At 37.4% G+C, this 21561-nt stretch overlaps 1 protein-coding gene across 4 annotated transcripts in view; it reads right to left on the reverse strand.

Moving 5' to 3' along the window:
- The window catches only part of ADK (adenosine kinase), a 493701-nt gene that overhangs the window by 446504 nt on the left and 25636 nt on the right, over positions 1–21561 (reverse strand). For 2 of the 4 annotated variants that reach the window (XM_036827943.1, XM_036827946.1), the window contains exon 2: positions 4876–4950. In XM_036827943.1, the coding sequence (XP_036683838.1) occupies positions 4876–4950 (75 nt within the window). Of the gene's footprint in view, positions 1–4875; positions 4951–20255; positions 20458–21561 lie in introns of those variants that run through there. The other 2 variants (XM_036827944.1, XM_036827947.1) reach the window with 2 other exon arrangements.

Below are 21561 nucleotides of genomic sequence, written 5' to 3' on the forward strand. Positions count from 1 at the left end.
AAGAAAGTTGTAGTTCCTCCATTATCTAGCAAACATTTGGTATGCTCTGTTTTAAAATTTTAGCCATTCTAACAACTGTGTGGTAGTACTTCACTGTATCTTTAATTTACATTTCCCTAATAATGAAAGAGACTGAGTACCTTTCCATGTGGTTATTTACCATCCATATATCTTTGGTGAATGTTCAAATCCCTTGCTCATTTTTTAATTGGGTTGTTTCTTTTCTGATTGAGTTTGGAGAGTTCATTATGTATTCTGACTGGTAGTCCTTTATCAGACATATGCTTTGCAAAGATTTTCTCCAAACCTGTGGTTTGTCCTTTAATTCTTGTAACAGTGTCTTTCCAATAGTAAAAATTTTCATTTTGAAAAGGTCCAGCTTATCAAATTTTCTTTTATAGAACATACTCCTGGTGTTCTATATTTAAGAAATTCTGGTTTAAACCACAATCACAAAGATTTTCTTTCTCCTATATTATCATCCAGAAGTGTTATACTTTTAGGCTTGACATTTAGTTCTATCAGTTAATTTTGTATATGGTACAAAATACAGATCCAAATTCATTTTTATGCATGTTGATATCCAATTGTTCCAGCACGATTTGTTGAAAAGACAATCCTTTCTCCACTGAACTGCCTTGCACCTTTGTCAAAAATCAGTCATCCAGGGACTCCCCTAGTGGCACAGTGGTTAAGAATCCGCCTGCCAATGCAGGGGACACGGGTTCGAGCCCTGGTCCAGGAAGATCCCACATGCCGCTGAGCAACTAAGTCCTTGCGCCACAACTAATGAGCCTGAGCTCTAGAGCCTGCAAGCCACAACTACTGAGCCCGCGTGCCACAACTACTGAAGCCCGTGCTCCACAACGAGAAGCCATGGCAATAAGAAGCCCACGCACCGCAACGAAGAGTAGCCCCCGCTCGCTGCGACTAGAGAAAGCCCGCGTGCAGCAACGAAGACACAACGTAGCCAAAAATTAATTAATTAATTAATTTTTAAAAAGTCAGTCATCCATTTCTGTGTGGGTCTATTTCTGGACTTTCTATTCTATGCCATCAACCTTTACAATGATATCACTGTTTTGATTACTGCAGCTTTATAATAATTCTAGAAATCAGGTAGTAGCATTTTTTGTAGATTCCATCAGTTATTCTACATAAATGATCATGCCTTTTGGAAATAAAAACAGTTTATTCCTTCCTTTGCAACCTGGATGTCTTTTACTTCTTCTTGCCTGATTGTCCTAAACAGAATCTTCAGGACCACTGTATACATTTTGAAGTGGTCAGAGCGGACATCCTTGAATTGTTTCTGATCTTAAGGGAAAGCATGCAGACTTTCACCATTAGGAATTATGTTATTAGTAGGCTTTTCCCTAACCTAAATTTTATGAGGTTAAAGGAGTTTCCTTCTATTCTAAGAATGCTATAAGAAACTTTATCAGGAATAGATAGTAGTTTTGGCGAATGGTTTTTCTATCTATTGAGATGACTATGTGATTTTTCTTTCTTTAGTTTGTTAATAGAGTTAAGTGCTCTAATTACATTCCAAATGTTACACCTACTCTACATTCTTAGTACACTATTTAATTCTGAAAAAAGGGATAAATACAGTGATACTAGTATTAAGTATGTTTAAGTGATTTTCAATCTTCACTACCACTTTGTATTCAAAGTTGGTAAGACAATTATAGATAGCTAACAGAATGAAAACATATCAATCTTTATTAAAATAAAAAATATAGTTAAACAGAAGTTAGAAAGTAAAAAGTTAAAAGTTAAGAGTAAAAAAAAAAAAGTTAGAATAGAAGTTAGAGTCAGGAGTTAAAGTAGAAGGTTAACAGAACTTAAAAGTAGGGAAGCAGCAGATGGATGAATAGAGGCACTTCTAATTCTATATAATGAGGAGTCTAAGGATCCTATTGAAAGTTGATACAAGAAAAAATTTTAATGTGTGTATATTATATCATTTAAAAGTACAAGGTAACCAGAAGTAAAACCATTACCATAATTGTATGCAGGAGTGTTTCTGATTAGCAAAGTATATTTTAAAAATTTGTATCTGAATTTCTTAGGATAAGACACATTCTCCAGTTAGTCCTTGGCGCCTCAACCTATTTCCTATTATATTACAATAGGCCAAATTTACACATTTATAAATTCTTGCCTGATCCTTTGACACTTGAGTTTATACAGATAAAAGAGTTATAGAGATAATCTCCAAGACATTAAAAAACAGAATTTGTTAAAAATGGTTATCCCCCAAAATCAGTTGTATTTCTATGTATTAGCAATGAACAATCCAAAAATGAAATTAAGAAAACAATTCCATTTACAGTAGCATCAAAAATAATGAAATACTTAGGATTAAATTTAACCAAGGAAATGTGAGACTTCTAAACTTAAAACTACTAAACACTGTTGAAACAACTTAAAGAAAGACATCTCCTGTTCATGAATTGGAAGACTTAATATTGTTAAAATGGCAATGCTTCTAAAACTGATCTACAGATTCAGTGCAATCCCATTCTAAATTCCAACTGCCTTTTTTACAGGAATGGACAAGTTGATCCTAAAATTAATATGGAATTGCAAGGGACTCTGAATAGCCAAAACAACCTTGAAAGACAACAAGTTGGAGGGCTCACACTTCCTGACTTCAAAACTTACTACAAACCTACAGTAACCAAAACAGCATGGTACTGGAATAAGGACAAGCATACAGACTTATGGAATAGAACCGAGAATCCAGAAATTAACCCAAACACCTATGGTCAACTGATTTTTAAGAGGGCCAAGACCACTCAATGGGGAAAAGAAAATGCTCTTCAACAAATGGTGTGGGGACAACTAGATTTCCACATGCAAAAAAAATGAAGTGAACCCTTACCACACATCTGATACAAAAATTAACTCAAAATGGATCAAAGCCCTAAATTTAAGAGCTAAAACTAAAACTCCTAGAAGAAAACATAGGCATAAATCATTGTGACCTTAGATTTAGCAACAGATTTTCAGATATGACAGCAAAAGCACAGCAACAAAAGAAAAAATAAACTGGACTTCATCAAAATTTAAAACTTACACATTAAATGATACTCTCAAGAAAGTCAAAATAAACCACAGAATAGGAGAAAGTGTCTGCAAATCATAAATCTATTAAGGGTCTAGTATTAAGAGTATATAAAGAATTCTTACAACCACAACAAAAAACAATTTAAAAAATGGGTGAAGAACTTCAATACACATTTTTCCAAAAATATACAAATGGCCAATAAGCACATGAAAAGATGCTCAGCATCATTAGTAATTAGAAAAATGTAAATCAAAACCACAAAATTACTTTACACCCACTAGGATGGCTATAATTTTATTTTTTCTCCTTTTTTTTTTTTCTGGCCATGCCACGCGGCATGTGGGATCTTAGTTCCCCACCAGCGATCGAACCCGTGACCCATGCAATGAAAGCACAGTCTTAACCACTGGACCACCAGGGAAGTCCCAGGATGGCTATAATTTTAAAAAGGGAAAAGACCACGTTTTGGTGAGGATATGCTTCCTCAAAAAGCTAAACACAGAATTACCATCTGACTTAGCAATTCCACTCCAATATATATACGCAAAAGAAATGAAAATATATACCCATGCAAAAACTTGTACATGAACGTTCACAGCAGCTTTCTTCATAATAGACAAAAACCGAAACAATCCAAGTGTCCATCAACCAATGGCTCCACCAACTGATGAATGCATAAATGAACTGTGGTATATACAAACAATGGAGTATTATTCTGCCTTAAAAGGAATGAAGTACTGACACATGCTACAACATGGATAAGAGAGGGCAGGAAGAATATGTAGGACACAATTCAAACACCATGAATCTCCACTATTTCCCCCTAATAATAACTTCTGATGATACATGGAAGAGCACTGAAAAACATCATGTTAAGTAAAATAAGCCAGACACAAAAGGCCACATATTGTATGTCTCCACTTATATGAAATAAAATATCCAGAACAGGCAAATCCATGGAGACAGAAAACAGACTGGTAGCTCCCAGGAGATTGGGGAGAGGTGGGGAGGGCAGGTGGGAATACTGAAATGACCACTTAATGGCTACGAGTTTCTTTTTGGGGTGATGAAATGTCCTGGAGTTAGATAGTGGTGACGGTTGCACAACACTGCAAATGTCCTAGCAGTCACTGAATCATACACTCTAAAATAGTTTAAATTATGATTTAATTTTAAGTAAATTTTACCTCAATAATATTTTTTTAAAAGTGGTTGCCCCTGGGCATAGAACTTGGGGTGTTCAAGGGGAAGGGGATCTTAATTTCTCATTATTAAATATTTTTTTAATACTTTTTTTTTTCCTTGCACCAAATCATCACAGATAAATAAACACAAAATGATTTCTCAGCTAAATTAACAACATCAAAAGTTATTATTAGGGGGAAATAGTGGAGATTCATGGTGTTTGAATTAAGTCCTACATATTCTTCTTGCCCTCTCTAAACCTATTCCTTCTCCCATATGTTACGGCACCATTATAGATTTAGTTCATTGACAGTAATTTTAAAATGTGGAAATTAAATCATTAGGTAATTCACATACTTCTTCCTTGCAAAGAATAAAAAAATAAATTTCAAGTGAAAGTAGCAACAGGAATGAATAAATGTACCTAAGTTTTCCCAGGGAAAACTACGGTCAATTACTCAATAAATAATAATGGTGCACTTGCTATTATCAGATTTAAATTTCCTGAATTTTCCTCCAATTGAAGATGTTAAACAGTAAATTCAATTCCAAAATTTTCAGTTTTTCTTTAGATGTAAGTTTCACATAGTACATACAAAGAGCTTAATACTTACTTATCAAGGAAATCCTTATCCACCACAGCAGTGATGTCAAGAAGAGGATTTCCCAGTCCAAAGAGAATATTTTCACTAAAAAAACACAAAATACAAGCACAAGTTAGAAATACTTCTGAAAGTAAGGTGATGTGTAAAATGCACAAATATAAAAGTAAATATCTTCACTTTACCTTGGAAATAAACTTAACATACTAGTTTATTAAACCTCTGATTTGCCTATTACATGTAGGACAACATTTTAGAGGAAGCACAAAGCCATTTAGAAAGGAGAATGACTTTTAAATTGGATGAAATAAAACATAACAAAAGAAGAAACCAGATCATGTGATTTTTTTCCACAATATTTAACAGCTAATGACTAAAGCTAATTAAATTCAATTTTTTTTTAAGGTCTATCACAATAAAGTTTTATACTCAACAAACATGATAGATATTTAACTCTCTCTAGACAGTAAAATACTGAACTAATGAAAGTTTATCAGGGAGCATACAGCAAGTCCTGGAGGAATCCAGGCAACAGCCTTACCCTTGAAAAACTGAATGACTGGGGTGGGACCTTCACAATGGGTATCATAAATAGTGTAATTTTCAGTTACATTTAACAGACTTTGAGGGAGTCTGTTTTCCATAACTGATTACAATACGGCTCAAAACTGAGGGAAAGACAGAACTCCACCACAACTGATAACAACTGACAGCAAGAAATGGACCAGAGGCCATAGCTGGGTCAGCCTCAATGAGGGCCATTCTTCTAGTTTATGCAATAAAATTTGCCTCTGTGTAATTTCCCATTGGTATCTAGTCTGCTCAAGCTCTCTTCCAGTTGCCTCCAAACCAGTTACCATCCTCACCATTTGGAGATTATTAGTAATATCAATAGGACTGACACCCAAAAGTTTCTTTAGGAGAATGAGGTATAGCCTACAATTATAGTGTAAAATGATTTAGAAGACTGAATTACAGTCTCTTATTAAAATCACAGATTGGGCAACTATGGCTGAATATGCAATTAAGAGAAATTTGTCCCTTTTTCTATTTAAAGAAAGATGATGGGGGAGGGATAAAAGACAATGCATTTATTTATTCACACAGGCATTTGTAATCAAAATAAAAGTCTAATATAAAAAGAAAATAAGTGCTTAGAAAATGAAGGATCAACAGGCAGATACAGTAAAACGTGACCATCATTTCATTAGGGACTTCTCTGCCTGATTTGTGTATTATTAGTCAAACAAAAAAACTCTTAAAACTTGTTTATTTTTCTTTAAAAAAGCACAGGGGAGATGCTTCATTGTTTCTTTTTATTCACACTTTTTAAGTGTTCAGTTCAATATATACAGTAATGTAACCACCACCAAAATCAAAATATGAAACATTTCCATCATCACAAAAAAATATCCTCCTGTCCCCATGTCAGTCTCTCCACCCCCAACTGGTCCCCTCTTGGTTCTAAGGAATGTAACTGTGATACTTCTTTTTAAGAAGTCAGTCCTTTGCACATCTCCTGCATTCTCAAAATAGTTCATTACACTCTATTTGAAAATTTATTAAAAATAATATTACCAAATTAATTCAACCTCTCTGGGCCTATGGTTTCTACAAAGAATTATGGGGGAAAATGAGCACACTGAATCACAATAACCATGTTTAAACTCATTCCTAAACTTATTTGTCCAACAAAACCTTTGCTTATGAACAAAAATGGACAAGAATATGTAAAATGTGATTCAGAGCTCCGTGTGTAAAGGACAAAAGAGAAAGAACTTATACACTGACTACTGTTCCTCACTGCAAGAAGTACACAGCATGGGCCCTGATGAGAGATGCTGTCAAGTTGGAATTGTCCGGAGCCTGTGTGGAACCTGTTGCAGCAACAGTGGCTAAGGTAAGAGGTGGGGACAATAAAATTTAAAATAGCAGATAAAAGGTGTCTTCAAACAGTAAGTTAAGTAAAAACTATACAATTATTTCCAAAAGCAAATAAGTTTAAACAACTCACGTCGTTTTCCTCTTCGTCACTGTACGTAAATGAGAAACTATTATATGATTTCATTCTAATATGACAAATTAACTTTGTTAAAAACACTAATTCTTCAAAATGGCTAGTTTCCTAAATATAAATGAGTGTCCAGGCCAGTAAATGCTGTATCACCCTTCTTAAACAATAAAGATACTATTTAAGTAAGCATTTATTTTGAACTTGTCCTATTAGATGTGAACAAGATGGGGGCTGGTCTATGGCCAAAAACTATGACTAACCCATACTAGGATTATTATTTTGTTCCAAATGTTAGCAATGTCTTTTTCCTGGAATGGATGCTAGGGTGAAAGATTCTGAATGACTTTTTCTTTCTTTCTTTTTTTTTTTTGGTCAGTAATTTTGAAGTGTCTCATAATTCAGGCTCCATCCAACATAAACCTATACTATAATTATTATTTTGTTAGACAACCTACAAACACTATATACCGACATAGATATTACAGTAAAAGATCCTGAGAAAACTTTGTCTTGTTTATTGATATATTTATATTGATTAGCCCTCTGGTCAGCGAAAATATTTAGTTACATCTGGTGCCAGAATAAACACTATTGATGAGTGTCCTTAACTGTTACAGCAATCATCCCCTTTTTAAATTCAGAAACCTCAACTTCATATGTGATTCCTCTCTCTCCATCAATAAGCACCATTCTTAGTAGTAACTGCATCTTCTTGGTTTGTTCCAACAGTTCATCTACCAGGAACCCCACAATATCCGACTGGCGCTGCCTTTAACTAGGTGCTCTACAGACCTTACCTAAATTCCTACACTGCTGCTATTTTTTTAGCCACAATAAATCCTGTACAATATCACCGAACTATATTATTTAAACAAATAATGATATTTTTCCACTTAAAAGTTATCCCCCTTACAACTATGTAGAGGATAAAATACAAAAGCCTTTTTTAACATAAAGGACATTGAGTCTAGCTGGAACCTACAATATTTCATCAAATCTGAGATGCCATGAATCATAAAATTCCAACTTCCCATGGAGATTGCAAGGCATAAATGCATCTAAGAGTTGTTAAAATGTGAAGAAATGTGCATATTACAACCACTGAAATACAGTGCCTCTCTAACTTTATCTCTCACCATTCTAACACATACAATCCATTTTCTAATCATAATACTTCACTGTACCCTGAAAGACTGACTGTAAGGTCCTTCCCCTATACTTCTGTGCCTAGCAAACGCCCATTCATCTTTTTAAAATTTCTCGTATGCCAGCTCTCTTAGAAAATCTTTTCTGCCCAACTCGTACCCAAGGGTTCCCATGTAAAAGTGTACAGGCTGTCCCCTGCACAACTTCAAAGGGTGCAGTTCACAATGTGAATGATAGCTCCTATAAACTAAGGCACTGCTGCCCACCTCCTAGTTTTACTCATTCCTCCTCCCTAGGTTCTGTTAAGTTCTTTGATGAACTTTTAATTGATTTTAAGGGTTGCTTTGTACTTTATCTCAATCAACTTATCTCAACATAAAAGGTAAAGTTTTTGTTTGTTTGTCATTTTAACCTTAATTACATTTGTATTCTCAATGGCTGGCATATGATAATCACAAGGGCCTTGAGGGATTTTGCAATTCCAGATTCTGACTTCTATCAACAGACTGCTGCTTACCTCAGGCTCCCATAGATCAGGGCTGGGTCTAGAGTAAGGTTAAATTTTAAAGGTACTTACGTCAAAGGTCAAATAATAGAACACTAATTCAAAATAGGTTGTAATAGAGTTCCCTGATGGCCTAGTGGCTAGGATTCCAGGCCTTCACTGCCATGGCCCGGGTTCAATCCCTGGTCAGGGAACTGAGATCCCACAAGCTGCGCAGCACGGCCAAAAAGAAAGCAACAACAACAACAAAAAAAAAATAGGTTGTGATAAGTTAAAAATGAATATTGCACTTCCTAAAGCAATCACCAAATGAGAACACAACAAGGTATAGCTAAAAAACCCAATAAACAACATAAAATGAAAAATTAAAATATAGTCAATTTAGAAAAAAAAAGCATTAAAGACATAATAACACACAGGATAAATGGAAAACAAAAGATGGTATACATAAACCCAACCATATTAGTAGTCACACTAAATGCAAATGGATAAACATTGCAATTGAAAAATAAAGACTGTCACACTGGATTTTTAAAAAATGCCATTTACTAGAGATACATTTTAAATATAAAGACAGAGAGAGTTTAAAAACAAAAAGGTTGGATAAGAAGACATACCATGCAAACACTAATCATAAAAAACCTACAGTGGCTATAATTAATATCAAACAAGGCAGACATCACCAGATATAAAAGGATTTCATAAAAATAAGCAGGTCAATTCACCAAGAAACAAAATAAATGCCTTCAAAATACTTGGGAAGAAAAAAAGAAAACCTGAGAGAAACACAAGAAATAGACAAATTCAGTCTTAGTTAATTGTGACACCTCTTTTAGTAGTTAGTAAAACAAACAACACAAAAATAAGGTAGGGAATCACACTACTGGATATTTATCCTAGAGAAATGAAAACTTAAGTTTACACAGAAATGTGTACACAAATGTTCATAACAGCTTTACTGATAATAGTAAAAAATTGGAAACAACCCAAATGTCCTTCAATAGGTAACTAGGTAAACAAACTGTGGTACACCCATACAATGGACTAATATTCAGCATTAAAAAGGAATGAACTATGATACAACTTGGATGGATCTCAAAGGCACTGTAGTGAGGGAAAATAAAAGCCTTATCTATGTGTTACCTACTGTAAAATTCTATTTATATACCACTCTCAAAATGACAAAATTACATTGACTGAGAACGGATCAGGAGTTGCCAACTGTTAAGGCTGGGGGGGAGGGTGTGACCATATACGGATAACACAAAGGAGTTTCTTTGTGGTGACAGAACAGTTTAATACCCTAATTGTGTTAATCTGGAATCCGGACATGATAAAATTTCGAGGAACTACACACCACCACCATGTCAATAAAAGACAGTGTATGCAAATGCTGGTGATATTCTAATAACATCTATAGTCAACTTAATAGTACTAAACCAACATCAATTTCCTGGTTTTGGTAAGATACTGTGGTTATGTGAGATTTATAATTGGGGGAAGTTGGGTGAAGAGTGCATAGGAACTCTCTGTACTCTTTTTGCAACTTCTTGTCTTTCAAAATTAAACAAAAAAAAGAAACTTGTATTTTAAAAGAAAGAAAAAGTAATATTTTTAAATGTTTAAGAAACAATTAGGGTGATAACATCAGGAATGGCAGAATAAGGGCCTCCAAAACTCCTCTCTTCCATAAAAGCAACAAGAACACTAGCAAAAAAAGTCAAAATCAACACTTTCAGAACTCCACATATTAACCAAAGGCTTGCAACACCTGAGGAACATTTATTCAAGGGGAAAAAAAAGGCTGAATCTCAGTAAAAACAGCAAGCTTTGTGGCATTTTAACTTGCCCTATTCCCATCCCCCCTCCCCAGCTCCAAGGCAGCCTTAAAAGCAACAGCCCCAAAACACAGTGGAAACCAGGGGCCTACCAGCCACTGGATGAGTTGGAACAGAACTGGAGCTCTTTCAAAGCCCCACTTTCAGAAAAGTGCTATTATTTGAGCTTACTGGCAGTTACCCGAAAAACTCCTACTCCAAGACTTCTCATTACTTGACCTGACTCAGAGTTTCCCCAGTACTAACAGCCTTTTCCCCCGGGGCATTTGTCAAAAACAATCAGCTGCAATTGTTTAACACCCCAGCCATCTGAAGCAGTTGTGGCAAACAAGCAGCTAACCAAAAAAACTTAAAAGGAAAAGTGGGGCATGAGATATCCATAAGGGGTTTTGAAAAGTTCTGAATATTCCTGAGAATCTAGGAGACCATGTATTATACATATGCCCTGGCCTGTGGGCATGCTCAAGAAAGACCTGAAAAGGTACTAAGCAATCATCTCTGAGCATGAGGCTCTGCACAAGCAGGAAATAGAAGCTATGGCAGCATTGTAAGCCTGGCTGGGCACTGATGGTATGCCTCATCAAGCACATACAGCCTCTCAGCAGATACTGCTAGACAAAAACAAGTATTGGCAAGAACACAGAAAAATTGGAATCCACATTGCTGGTGGAGACATAAAATGATGCTGCCAGCTTGGCAAAAAAGTTTGGCAATTCTTCAAAAATATAAACATAAAGTTACCATATGACCCAGCAATTCCACTCCTAAGTCCAAAAACTTGGACATGAATGTTTATAGCAGCATTATTCATAACAGCCAAAAAATGGAAATAAAAATATCAATCAACTGATGGATAAACAAAATGTGGTCTATACATACAATGGAATATTATTCAGCCATAACAAGGAATAAAATACTGATACATGTAACAACATAGATGAACTTTGAAAACATTATACTCAGTGAAGGAAGCCAGGCACAAAAGCCCAAATATATGATTCCACTTATGAAATGTCCAGAATATGGCAAATTCACAGAGACAAGGTAGATTAGTGGTTACCAGGGGATGGGCAGGGGAAATGGAGAGTAACTGCTAACAGGTATGAGGCTTCATTTGGGGATGATGAAAAAGTTCTGAAATTAGATAGTAGTGATGGGAGGCAAAACCCTGAATATCCTAAAAACCACTGAGCTGTACAGTTTTAAATGGTGCATTTTATGGCATGTGAATTATATCACAATTTAATAATTAATAATAATTAGTTAATAACTAAGTAAATAAAACAATTAAACTAATTGGTATTTATAGAACAATACACCCAACAACTGCAATATTCATTTACTGAATAAACGATGTGTAAAACAACTACACTGAAAACCTCAAAATATTGCTGAGTGAAATTAAAGACTTTAAAAACACATGTAGGGCTTCCCTGGTGGCACAGTGGTTAAGAATCCACCTGCCAACGCAGGGGGCATGGGTTCAAGCCCTGGTCCAGGAAGATCCCACATGCCGCAGAGCAACTAAGCCCATGCACCACAACTACTGAGCCTGTGCTCTAGAGCCCGTGAGCCACAACTACTGAAGCCCGCGTGCCTAGAGCCCATGCTCCCCAACAAGAGAAGCCACCGCAATGAGAAGCCCGCGCGCCGCAATGAAGAGAACCCCCGCTCGCCGCAACAAGAGAAGGCCTGCATGCAGCAACGAAGACCCAACACAGTCAAAAATAAATAAATTTTTAAAAAAACACACATGTAACATTCACCAAAACAGACCATAGATGAGACTATAAAACTCATCTCAATAGATATCAAAGGACTGAAACTTAACACTATGTTCTCTCTTGATACATATAATACAGATATATGCTTATAATGTGTAAACAATATATTCTCCAAATATCATGGAATTAAATAGAAAATCAATTTTTAAAAATAACTTAAAAATCCCCAAATATTTAGAAATTAAACAGTAAACTTCTAAATGACCTGTGGATGACAGAAATCACACTAGAAATTAGAAAATAATTTGAACCGAACACACATATCAAAATTTGTATGATGTAGTTAAAAAAGTACTGAGGGGAACATTTTATATATGAAATGCACATGTTAGAAAACAAGAAAGGTTTAAAATCAATGGTCTAAACTTCTAACTCAAAACAAAATGGAAAAAGAGTAAATTAAATCCAAGAGAGTAGAAGCCAGAAAATAAAAATATGACAGCAAAAATAAATGAAATCGATTAAATAAATGAATGAATGAATGAAATAGAAAACTATTACAAAAATAGAAGTTCAGGGGCTTCCCTGGTGGCGCAGTGGTTGAGAATCTGCCTGCCAATGCAGGGGACACGGGTTTGAGCCCTGGTCTGGGAAGATCCCACATGCCGCGGAGCAACTGGGCCCGTGAGCCACAACTACTGAGCCTGCGCGTCTGGAGCCTGTGCTCCGCAACAAGAGAGGCCGTGATAGTGAGAGGCCCGCGCACCGCGATGAAGAGTGGCCCCCGCTCGCCGCAACTAGAGAAAGCCCTCGCACAGAAACGAAGACCCAACACAGCTAAAAATAAATAAATTAATTTAAAAAAAAAAATAGAAGTTCAACAAAACCCAAATCTGGGCTTTTGAAAAGATTAATACGTTTGATAAATCCCTAACAAGAATGAGCCCAAAAAGTTAAAAAAAAAAAAAAGGCATGGGAGGAGTACTAATACCAGGAATGAAAAAGGGGACATAAAAAAAAAATAAAAAAAAAAAGGGGACGTAAAACAGTTCCTACAGGCAGTAACAGTATACTATAAACAACTTTTTAACAATCCAACAATTCAGAATAAATTTCTTTAAAAATGCAACTTACCAAAACTGACACAGGAAAAAATGTTAAATCTGAATACTCATTTATCATTTCTTTAATAAGAAATTGAAATCTGTAATTTAAAACCTTTCACCCCTTCATCCAAAATATATTCCAGGCCCAGTTGGCTTCCCTGCTGAATTCTATCAAAAATTTAAAGAAACAGTACCAAGCTTACAAAGCTACAATAATTAAGAAAGTGTGGTATTGGTGTAACAATATACAAATAGGTCAACAGATCAGAACAGTGAGTCCAGGAAAGTCCTACATCTATCTAATCTACTGACTGAGAATCCTTTTGAGGAAACCCTTACACCATAGCAAAAAATCAGCTTAAGATGGATCTTAGACCTAAATGTGAAGGTTGAAACTACAAGGCTTCCAGAAGAAAACATAAGAGAATAGTTTCACAACCTTGGGATAGAAGAAGGAAAGATTTCTAAGAACCCAAAAAGTAATATACATAAAATAAAATAAATCAATGAATTCAATTTCAAATTTTAAAACTTCTGCTCCCAAAAGACACTGTTACGAAAATGAAAAGACATGGCTCAGGGAGAAAATATTTGCTACATAGGAAGGTATGTATGTTTGTTTGTAATATCTAACAAATAACTTGTATCTGAAGTATTGAAAGAATTACAAATCAGCAACAAAAAGACAGCTTATACTTACAAATACCGTATTTACAAATATGGGTAAGACTTGAACTGGCAGTTCAAAAGAAAAGATAAGCAAATGGTCTATAATCACATTATTAGCAATCAATGAACTAAAACTACAATGAAATATAACTACACGCCCATCAGAATGGCTAAAATCAAAAATGTCAAACATTGTCAAGAAAGTGGAGTAACTGGAACTCTTATAACACTGAATGTTTAATGTATTCTGTTTTCTATTTTAGAAAACAGTTCGGTGGTTTCTGAAGTTAAACATCCATCTACCCTAGAACACAGCAATTCCACACCTGGGCATTTACCCACATCCACACGAATGTTCATGGCAGCTTCATTTACAATAACCAAACCCTGAAAACAAGCCCAAGTCCATCAACAGAATTGTTGCTATATCCATATAATGGGATCTTACTCAGCAGTGAAAAGGAACAAACTATTAACACACACATCAAAATGGATGAATATCAAAATTGTTATTGAACAACAGTAATCAGATAAAAGTAATCAGACACAAATAGTACTTACCGTATGATTCCACTTATATGAAGTTATAGAATATACAAAACTAATCTCTACTAATAGAAGCCAGAAAATGATTGCCTGGATGGTGCAGGGAATGAGATTGATTGAAAAGAGGCAGGAGGGACTTCCCTGGTGGTCCAGTGGGTAAGACTCCGGGTTCCCAATGCAGGGGGCCTGGGTTCGATCCCTGGTCAGAGAACTAGATCCCGCATGCGTGCCACAACTAAGAGTTCGCATGTAGCGACTAAGAAGTCGGCATGCTGCAACTAAGAAGCCCACATGCAGCAACTAAGACTGGGCGCAGCCAAAATAAATAAATACATAAATAAATAAATACTTTTTAAAAAAGAAAAGAGGCAGGAAAAAACTTTCTAGGAGATGAACATGTCTTGTAAGTTGATCTGGGTGGTGTTTTACACAAATACTTTTTTTCCCCCAAAATACAGTGAACTTAGGATCTGTGATTTTACTATATATGAATTATATTGTTGGCATTTTTTAAAAAGTAAACAAACTAGGAAAATATCTGTGTCCCTTAGGCTATGTAAGGCCAGTCCTTCCATTTAAGCCTGTGCATACTGGCATGTCTTCTTGCAAACTCAAGGAAATAATCTCTTCCCTCTGTCCAGCATCATCTGTTTTTTCACTTTCTACTGTATCATTCTTTTCAGCATACAAATACGCTGAAACTTCTGCCCCTCCCTCCCAAAAAACCTCAAAGACACATATATCTCCAAGTATTATTTCCCTGCTCCCCATTACAGTAAAAACACTTCTAAAAGATTGTGCTATTAAATAGCAAGGTTCCCTAAACAAGATAAAATCATTAATTTAAAATTCAATTTTCAGGAGCACATGTGTGACATACTAATGACTAACAATTACATAGCAATTTGCAGCTTATAAAGCATTTTTATGTATGTTCTTGCCTTTAAATCCTCACAATAACCCGGTAGTGTAGGTATTGCTATTATCTGTTTAAGAGAAACAAAAGGTTCAGCAAAGTTCTATAACCTGCCAAAGGTCAGCCAACAAATAAATGATACCTAACTTCAAATCATGTGCTTTCTTGTTCAATATACTACTCTGAGACAGTAAGAACTCTCAACACAATAAAAATGTTCGACCAATGCAAAATATCCAAATCTAGCCAAAATAAGCTAATATTCCATCACCTTATGGTCGTATTTCAAGTAACATTTAAACAACCAAAATCTACTACAACAAAATTATTATAGTGTGTAAGTAGGTAACTAGATAATTTATTATCCAAATGGGATACTTTTGAGAATAAAGGAAGAGCTATTAATAATTATGCCAGGATAAAAGGCATGATCCAGGACTGTCTTGGGCAAACTGGGACATATGGTCATCCTATTTATAAGCCAGCTATGCTATGTGAAAATAAGAATTCAGACTTAAGTTTTATTACAGTATGTTTTAAAATAACGTTTTAAAACTGAGTAGGTATGAAGAGGTAAATAGGCGTGATTGTTAACCAATGTTACAGGAAAGGGTTAACATTTAAACAGTCTAGACATTTTGGTTCCATTTCATCTTTGACAGTTCTGCTTAATATAGCAATACCGTGGCTGGAAAGATTTGGAATTAGAAAACCTTGTATGCTTTTTCAAACAAAGATGACCTATTTATAAATGAGTATTAACAGCTGACATTGCAGTTCTCCAAGGGAAGGATTCCTGCTTTAGTTCTTCAAAATATTTCATAAATGAAACAATTTCATTTTTCATTTTATTTTAAAAACTCATTAGCCTCACTAAGAAGTCTCATGGCATAAAAAAGTTCGTACAATAATATGAAATTTATAATTCTTAAGACACAAGTCCTGAAGTGAGTTTGAAAATTCTGTTTAAAGGTTCTAAAGATACCAAATCAACAAAACAAGGCAGTTTCAGTCTTAGCCAGAATTTAGTCTCGATATGAATGTTCTCCATCTGAGTGGCTTGGCAGATCCTACTGGATGTACCTCAAAGTCTTGAGTGTTAGGAGAAAAATACCCCAGGACCCCACCCACAGCCCACATAAATTTCCCAATGTAGGCTTAACCCACAGAAGTGGTTACAGAATTATCATGTAGGGCAGTCATGTCAAGTCCCAGAATAGTCTTAAACCAAACCTGACCTGTCTGGGAAAGCCAAAGAATTGGGTTCCTCAGCTCTACAGCAAACACTCTCCCTGTCTCCGTACCTCATTTTCCCAGTCTTCCCTGGCACAAACTCAAGCTGTAAGCAATGCCCAAAACCAGATGAGACATTCATGTCAGGAAGGCAATATTCATAGGAGTATTTTGAAATACTGTTGGCTCACTGAAAAGTGCATAATGTAGGAGTTAGGAGACCTAAATTCTCTCTTAAGCTCTATCACTGCCAAACTAGGATATATTACTTCACTTTGGGCCTCAAGGTCCAGTATAGAAAAAGAAAAAGAGTAAAATGGTGACTTCCCTGGTGGTGCAGTGGTTAAAAATCCACCTGCCAATGCAAGGGACAAGGGTTCGATCCCTGGTTGGGGAAGATCCCACATGCCGCTGAGCAACTAAGCCCGTGCACCACAACTACTGAGCCTGTGCTCTAGAGCCCGCGAGCCACAACTACTGAGCCTGCGTGCCCCAACTACTGAAGCCCACGTACCTAGAGCCCGTGTTCCGCAACAGGAGAAGCCACTGCACCACAACAAAGAATAGCCCCCGCTCGCCACAACTAGAGAAAAGCCCGTACACAGCAACTAAGAGCCAATGCAGCCAAAAATAAATAAAATTAAAAAAAAAAAAAAATTAAGAGAAAAAAAAAAAGAGTAAAATGCTCTCTAAGATTCTCTTCTAGTCCTGACATTCTACATTTTCCTATGTCTCCTGAATTTTAACTCAAGTGTCAACTTTCCTGTTGGGGCAATTAAAAATGTTTTATTATTTCTCACATGAAGACAAGCTGGAATCTGATATACGTAATCTGATAATCGGCTTTACAGGATGTAAACTCTTCATTAGTAATGGTGTAGTAGAGTAGAATACAAATAATAGTAAAAGTCAAAGAGTCAAATTCTCCAGCCAAACTTATTCAAAGATTTTAAATTCTTTTGATTTAAATATTTAGGAATTCATAATAGTTGAATGCTACACTGGAAAGGGCACTAAACTAGGTATCTAGAGATCTGGGTTCTAGTTCAAGATATGCAACTACTTGTGTGAACCTGAACAAATCACAGTATCTCTTGGCTTCAGTTTCTTCAACTGTAAAATGAGGGAATTAGGTCAGTTCACTTCCTGTTTAAAAAATATAAGATTTAAACATTTTCAGACGACACCATTCTCTAAGGGGACCAAATTGCTTTCAACAAGAAGAGAAGACTCCATTTATAAAACGCCTTAAAATATAAGAACACTTTCATATCTAACCAGCAACGCTGTGGAATACATATTTGTATCACCATCACTGAGTATTCCATTAAACAAATGTCCAGAGAAGGAAAAAAGAGAAAAAGAAGATCAGTAACTCAGAAAAATACCCTCAATTAGAACCTAGGTATGTTGACCACTGGCCCTCACTTGTTTCCAATCCTATTGAGGTATTCTGTCGTAGTCATTGCGAGGAGTCACATATTACTATATTTAGCAGCAATTATTTTAAGTGTGGTATAAAAAACAACATTAGACACAAAGTCAGATTTTGATAGCTTGGTGACCTTGATCATTCTCCGCACCAGTATTAAAAGCAAGTAGGTAGTACCCATCCTTTCGGCTACCGTTAAACTGGGTACAAAATGGGTATATGCCTAACATCATAAACGTGAAAACTAAAGGTATGACAAAATTGCATTAAATGCAGTCCTCACTGGGAACCAGCTGCTATCTGTAGGATTACCAACCCATTTAAAACTGTCACCACATATATAGAGTTGCTTCAACTTCAGTAGTCTCCCTGCCTACTCCTAAACCTAAGTTATTAAGTTCCTTGGAGGACTACAGGAAAGCAAGAGAGTTACTATAGATGTCTCTCAGAATACTCTAAAATTTTTGTTCACAGAAGCAGCTTTTTCAGGAAATTTTAGTATGTTGTTTTTATAAAGGTATCATGCAGAGCACTATATCATGGCTATCTGGATTCAGTTCCTAACTCTGCCACTAACTTATTTTGCACAAGGCACTCAAGTCTTCTTGGTCTCAGTTTCCTCAGGTATAAATGTGGTAGCTGGGTTTAGATAATATCTAAAAATCTTTTTTTGAGTCATGTCACTATAGTTGAAATCTATGTAAAATGTAGACTAACATCTGAAGAAACAAGGATAAATGTAACTATTAGTAGTTATCTATCCTTCCACAAGTCAAATAAGGCTGGTATTAACCTTTAAATCAGTCTTTTTAATACAACCACCATTCAACCTCTATGTTAAAAAATACATCCTACTGTCACTGGCCGAGCAGTAGAAGCTTTATATTTGGGTTTTTCTCCACTGAAGAGTAGCCAGGAATACGATGATGGATTAATATTGAGTCCACATAAGAAGTGGCCCTTAACATAGAAAGTATTTGACCCACACTCCTAGTTAGTAGCCGGCTACAACCATGGGAGTTGGGAGTTGGGAGTGGGAAGAGGGAGCACTGACTAGGTTTAACAGCATAATCCTAAAATTCATCATAAAATACTGTTAGCATTAAAAGCTAGACTTGTATGTCCCAATACAATTTATTGTGAAATCTTTCCACGTTGATCTCCACACTTCAGTACCCCAATTCCTCCTTCTGCATAATGAGGTAAATACTCTTTGTGTTAATATAGAATTACGCCGTTTAAGAGAAACTGCATCCCAGTTCAGCAGTTACGTATCTTACTTTAACTTCCCTGAGGGTCAGGTTCTCAAGTCATTTCTTAAACATTGTGTAGTCAAATTCACCACTGAGAAACCATTAAATCACCACGACTTAGGCTGCTGGAAGCTCACAGACCAAAATTTAACTAATTTTATTCTCTTCACATTTGTGCTGGGGCCTCCCTTTCTCTGGGACAATGAAGGCCAAGGTCTACTTTAAAAGAGGCAGTTCAGAACACTGAGTAAATAAGGCCATTTATTTCTTTTTATAAATAGTTTCATTAGCATAAGGTAAACATTCAGTCAATGCTACCTGCAGACATTGGACAGGGCCATTATCCTGTCGCCATTACCAAAAAAGAACGTTCCAAACTCTGGAAGAGCAATTGAAGGAAGCCTCTCTTTTATTGATCTCATTGTATACCTACTAACTCATGAAATCCATATTACGTGTGACTCTCAGATAAAAGTAGGTAAACAGATGGTACCTGGGGAACCAGAGTACTAATTCCAGTCATAAGCAAACATTTTTGGGACACACAATTTCACAACTTGGTGGCAATCTACCTGCATCAAAGGGCCAACTTTGCAGGTCTGCACTGGGCCACCAACGAAGTTGTCAGAAGGCATGACACGCGGGCATGGACACGCCCGGTGCACGTCACACTTCCCCAGGCCTCGTGCTATCCCGGGGGAGGGAAAATAGCTACATTTTCACGAGAAACCCACTACGCTCACCAGCAAGCTTCAAACCCTGTAATCTGGGTAAGGGTCACCTCAGCGGTGCGGCTACTCGCAGGGCTCCGCCATGTGCCTCAGCCCCCAAAACTTCTGAGGAAGGCAGAAATGACCAAATGAAAAGTGCAGAGAGAGCCTCCAACATGAGGGGGACCGGTGGCACTGGGAGGCTCCAGAACACCCAAGAGAAGGGGCGACAGTTCTCCGACAACCAGGAGGCTACTGCCCAGCAAGCGCGCAGTTTAGGCTGCCGCTCTGTCTCATTACCTGATGGCCGTCATGGCTTCACCTTCCTGCCCCACGCAACAGCGTTCGCGTCCGATGCTCTGCGTCCGCACGGGCGGCAGCAGCAGGTACCACAGCCACTGCTCCTGGGCTCAGGCACTCAGCGACAGGGAGCGCGTCCTCACACACCCCGCGCGCGCGGGCGGCCCCCGCTAAGCCGGCCGCACGCGCTGATTGGCCGAGCCCGGAAGGGGCGGGCGCTCTGCCCCGGGCCCGCGGACCGAGACTAGCCGAGGCCGCCTCGGGCAACTGCAAGCCGCCCGCGCGTCTCGTGCAGGTTCGCCGGCGCGCGGGCTAGCGTGGTGGCTAGCGGGCGCGGTGGCCATCTTGAGTCCTGGTAACGGAGTTCCCCCCTACTCCTGGCTTACGGGGCACGAGGATGGGTGCCCGCCTCAAAAATGGCCGCCCCGAAAGGCAAGCGGCTTGTCAGTCACATGGCCGTGTCTACCTTGGCCAGCCCAGGTCGCTTTAACAGGACTTGGGACAGGGACGGAGTCAGGGTAATCTTCGGGGATGGGGTTTAACAGCCTGAAAACCCATCTGCAGAAAAGCAGCAGCCGCCTGGGAAACCTCAGCCCGGGTAGAATCGATCGCGTGGCAACAGCAGCACATGTTTTAATTCGAACTCGCAGCCTTTTAAGAGTCAAATGCTGAGTCTTGTGGTCCCCAAACGTTTTTGAAATTCAGAAACACTTAAAACAGGCTCTTTAATACAGAAGTGTCCACGGTCTCACTATAAACCTGTGAATCAGAACCTAGAAAGGAGAGGCCCATACACTGGTATTTTTAGCAAGTTCCCGGGTGATCCAGGTACACGTGTAAAGTTTTAAAACCTCTGGGCCAAACTAGCCCACTCAGACTACCTGCTTGACACACTAATTGTCAGACTTCCTCACTTTTCTGAAAAGTACGAAGCGCTCTGAAGTAAGCATCTAATGCCATAGGGAAAAATTGGAAGAACCCTAACTCTTGGAGCTAGCCTTACAATTTAGTGGGGGTTAAAGGATTTAAGAAACTGATTCTGAACCACTAATAAAAAACAGGTAAGGGGCTTTCCTTGTGGTGCAGCAGTTAAGAATCCGCCTGCCAATGCAGGGGACACGGGTTCGATGTGACCATCAAAGACCCAACGCAGCCAAAAATAAATAAATAAGACAGGTAAATCAATTCCAACTACGGGAAGGACAGAATGGAGGATAATCAGTAAGCGCTTTATGACCTAAATAGTTTTTATTTATTCCCTGTGCAAATATTTATATAAACAGACCACAACCTCCAGTGGCATTCA

This window comes from Balaenoptera musculus, chromosome 16, assembly GCF_009873245.2.
Source record: "Balaenoptera musculus isolate JJ_BM4_2016_0621 chromosome 16, mBalMus1.pri.v3, whole genome shotgun sequence".
Taxonomy (NCBI): domain Eukaryota; kingdom Metazoa; phylum Chordata; class Mammalia; order Artiodactyla; family Balaenopteridae; genus Balaenoptera; species Balaenoptera musculus.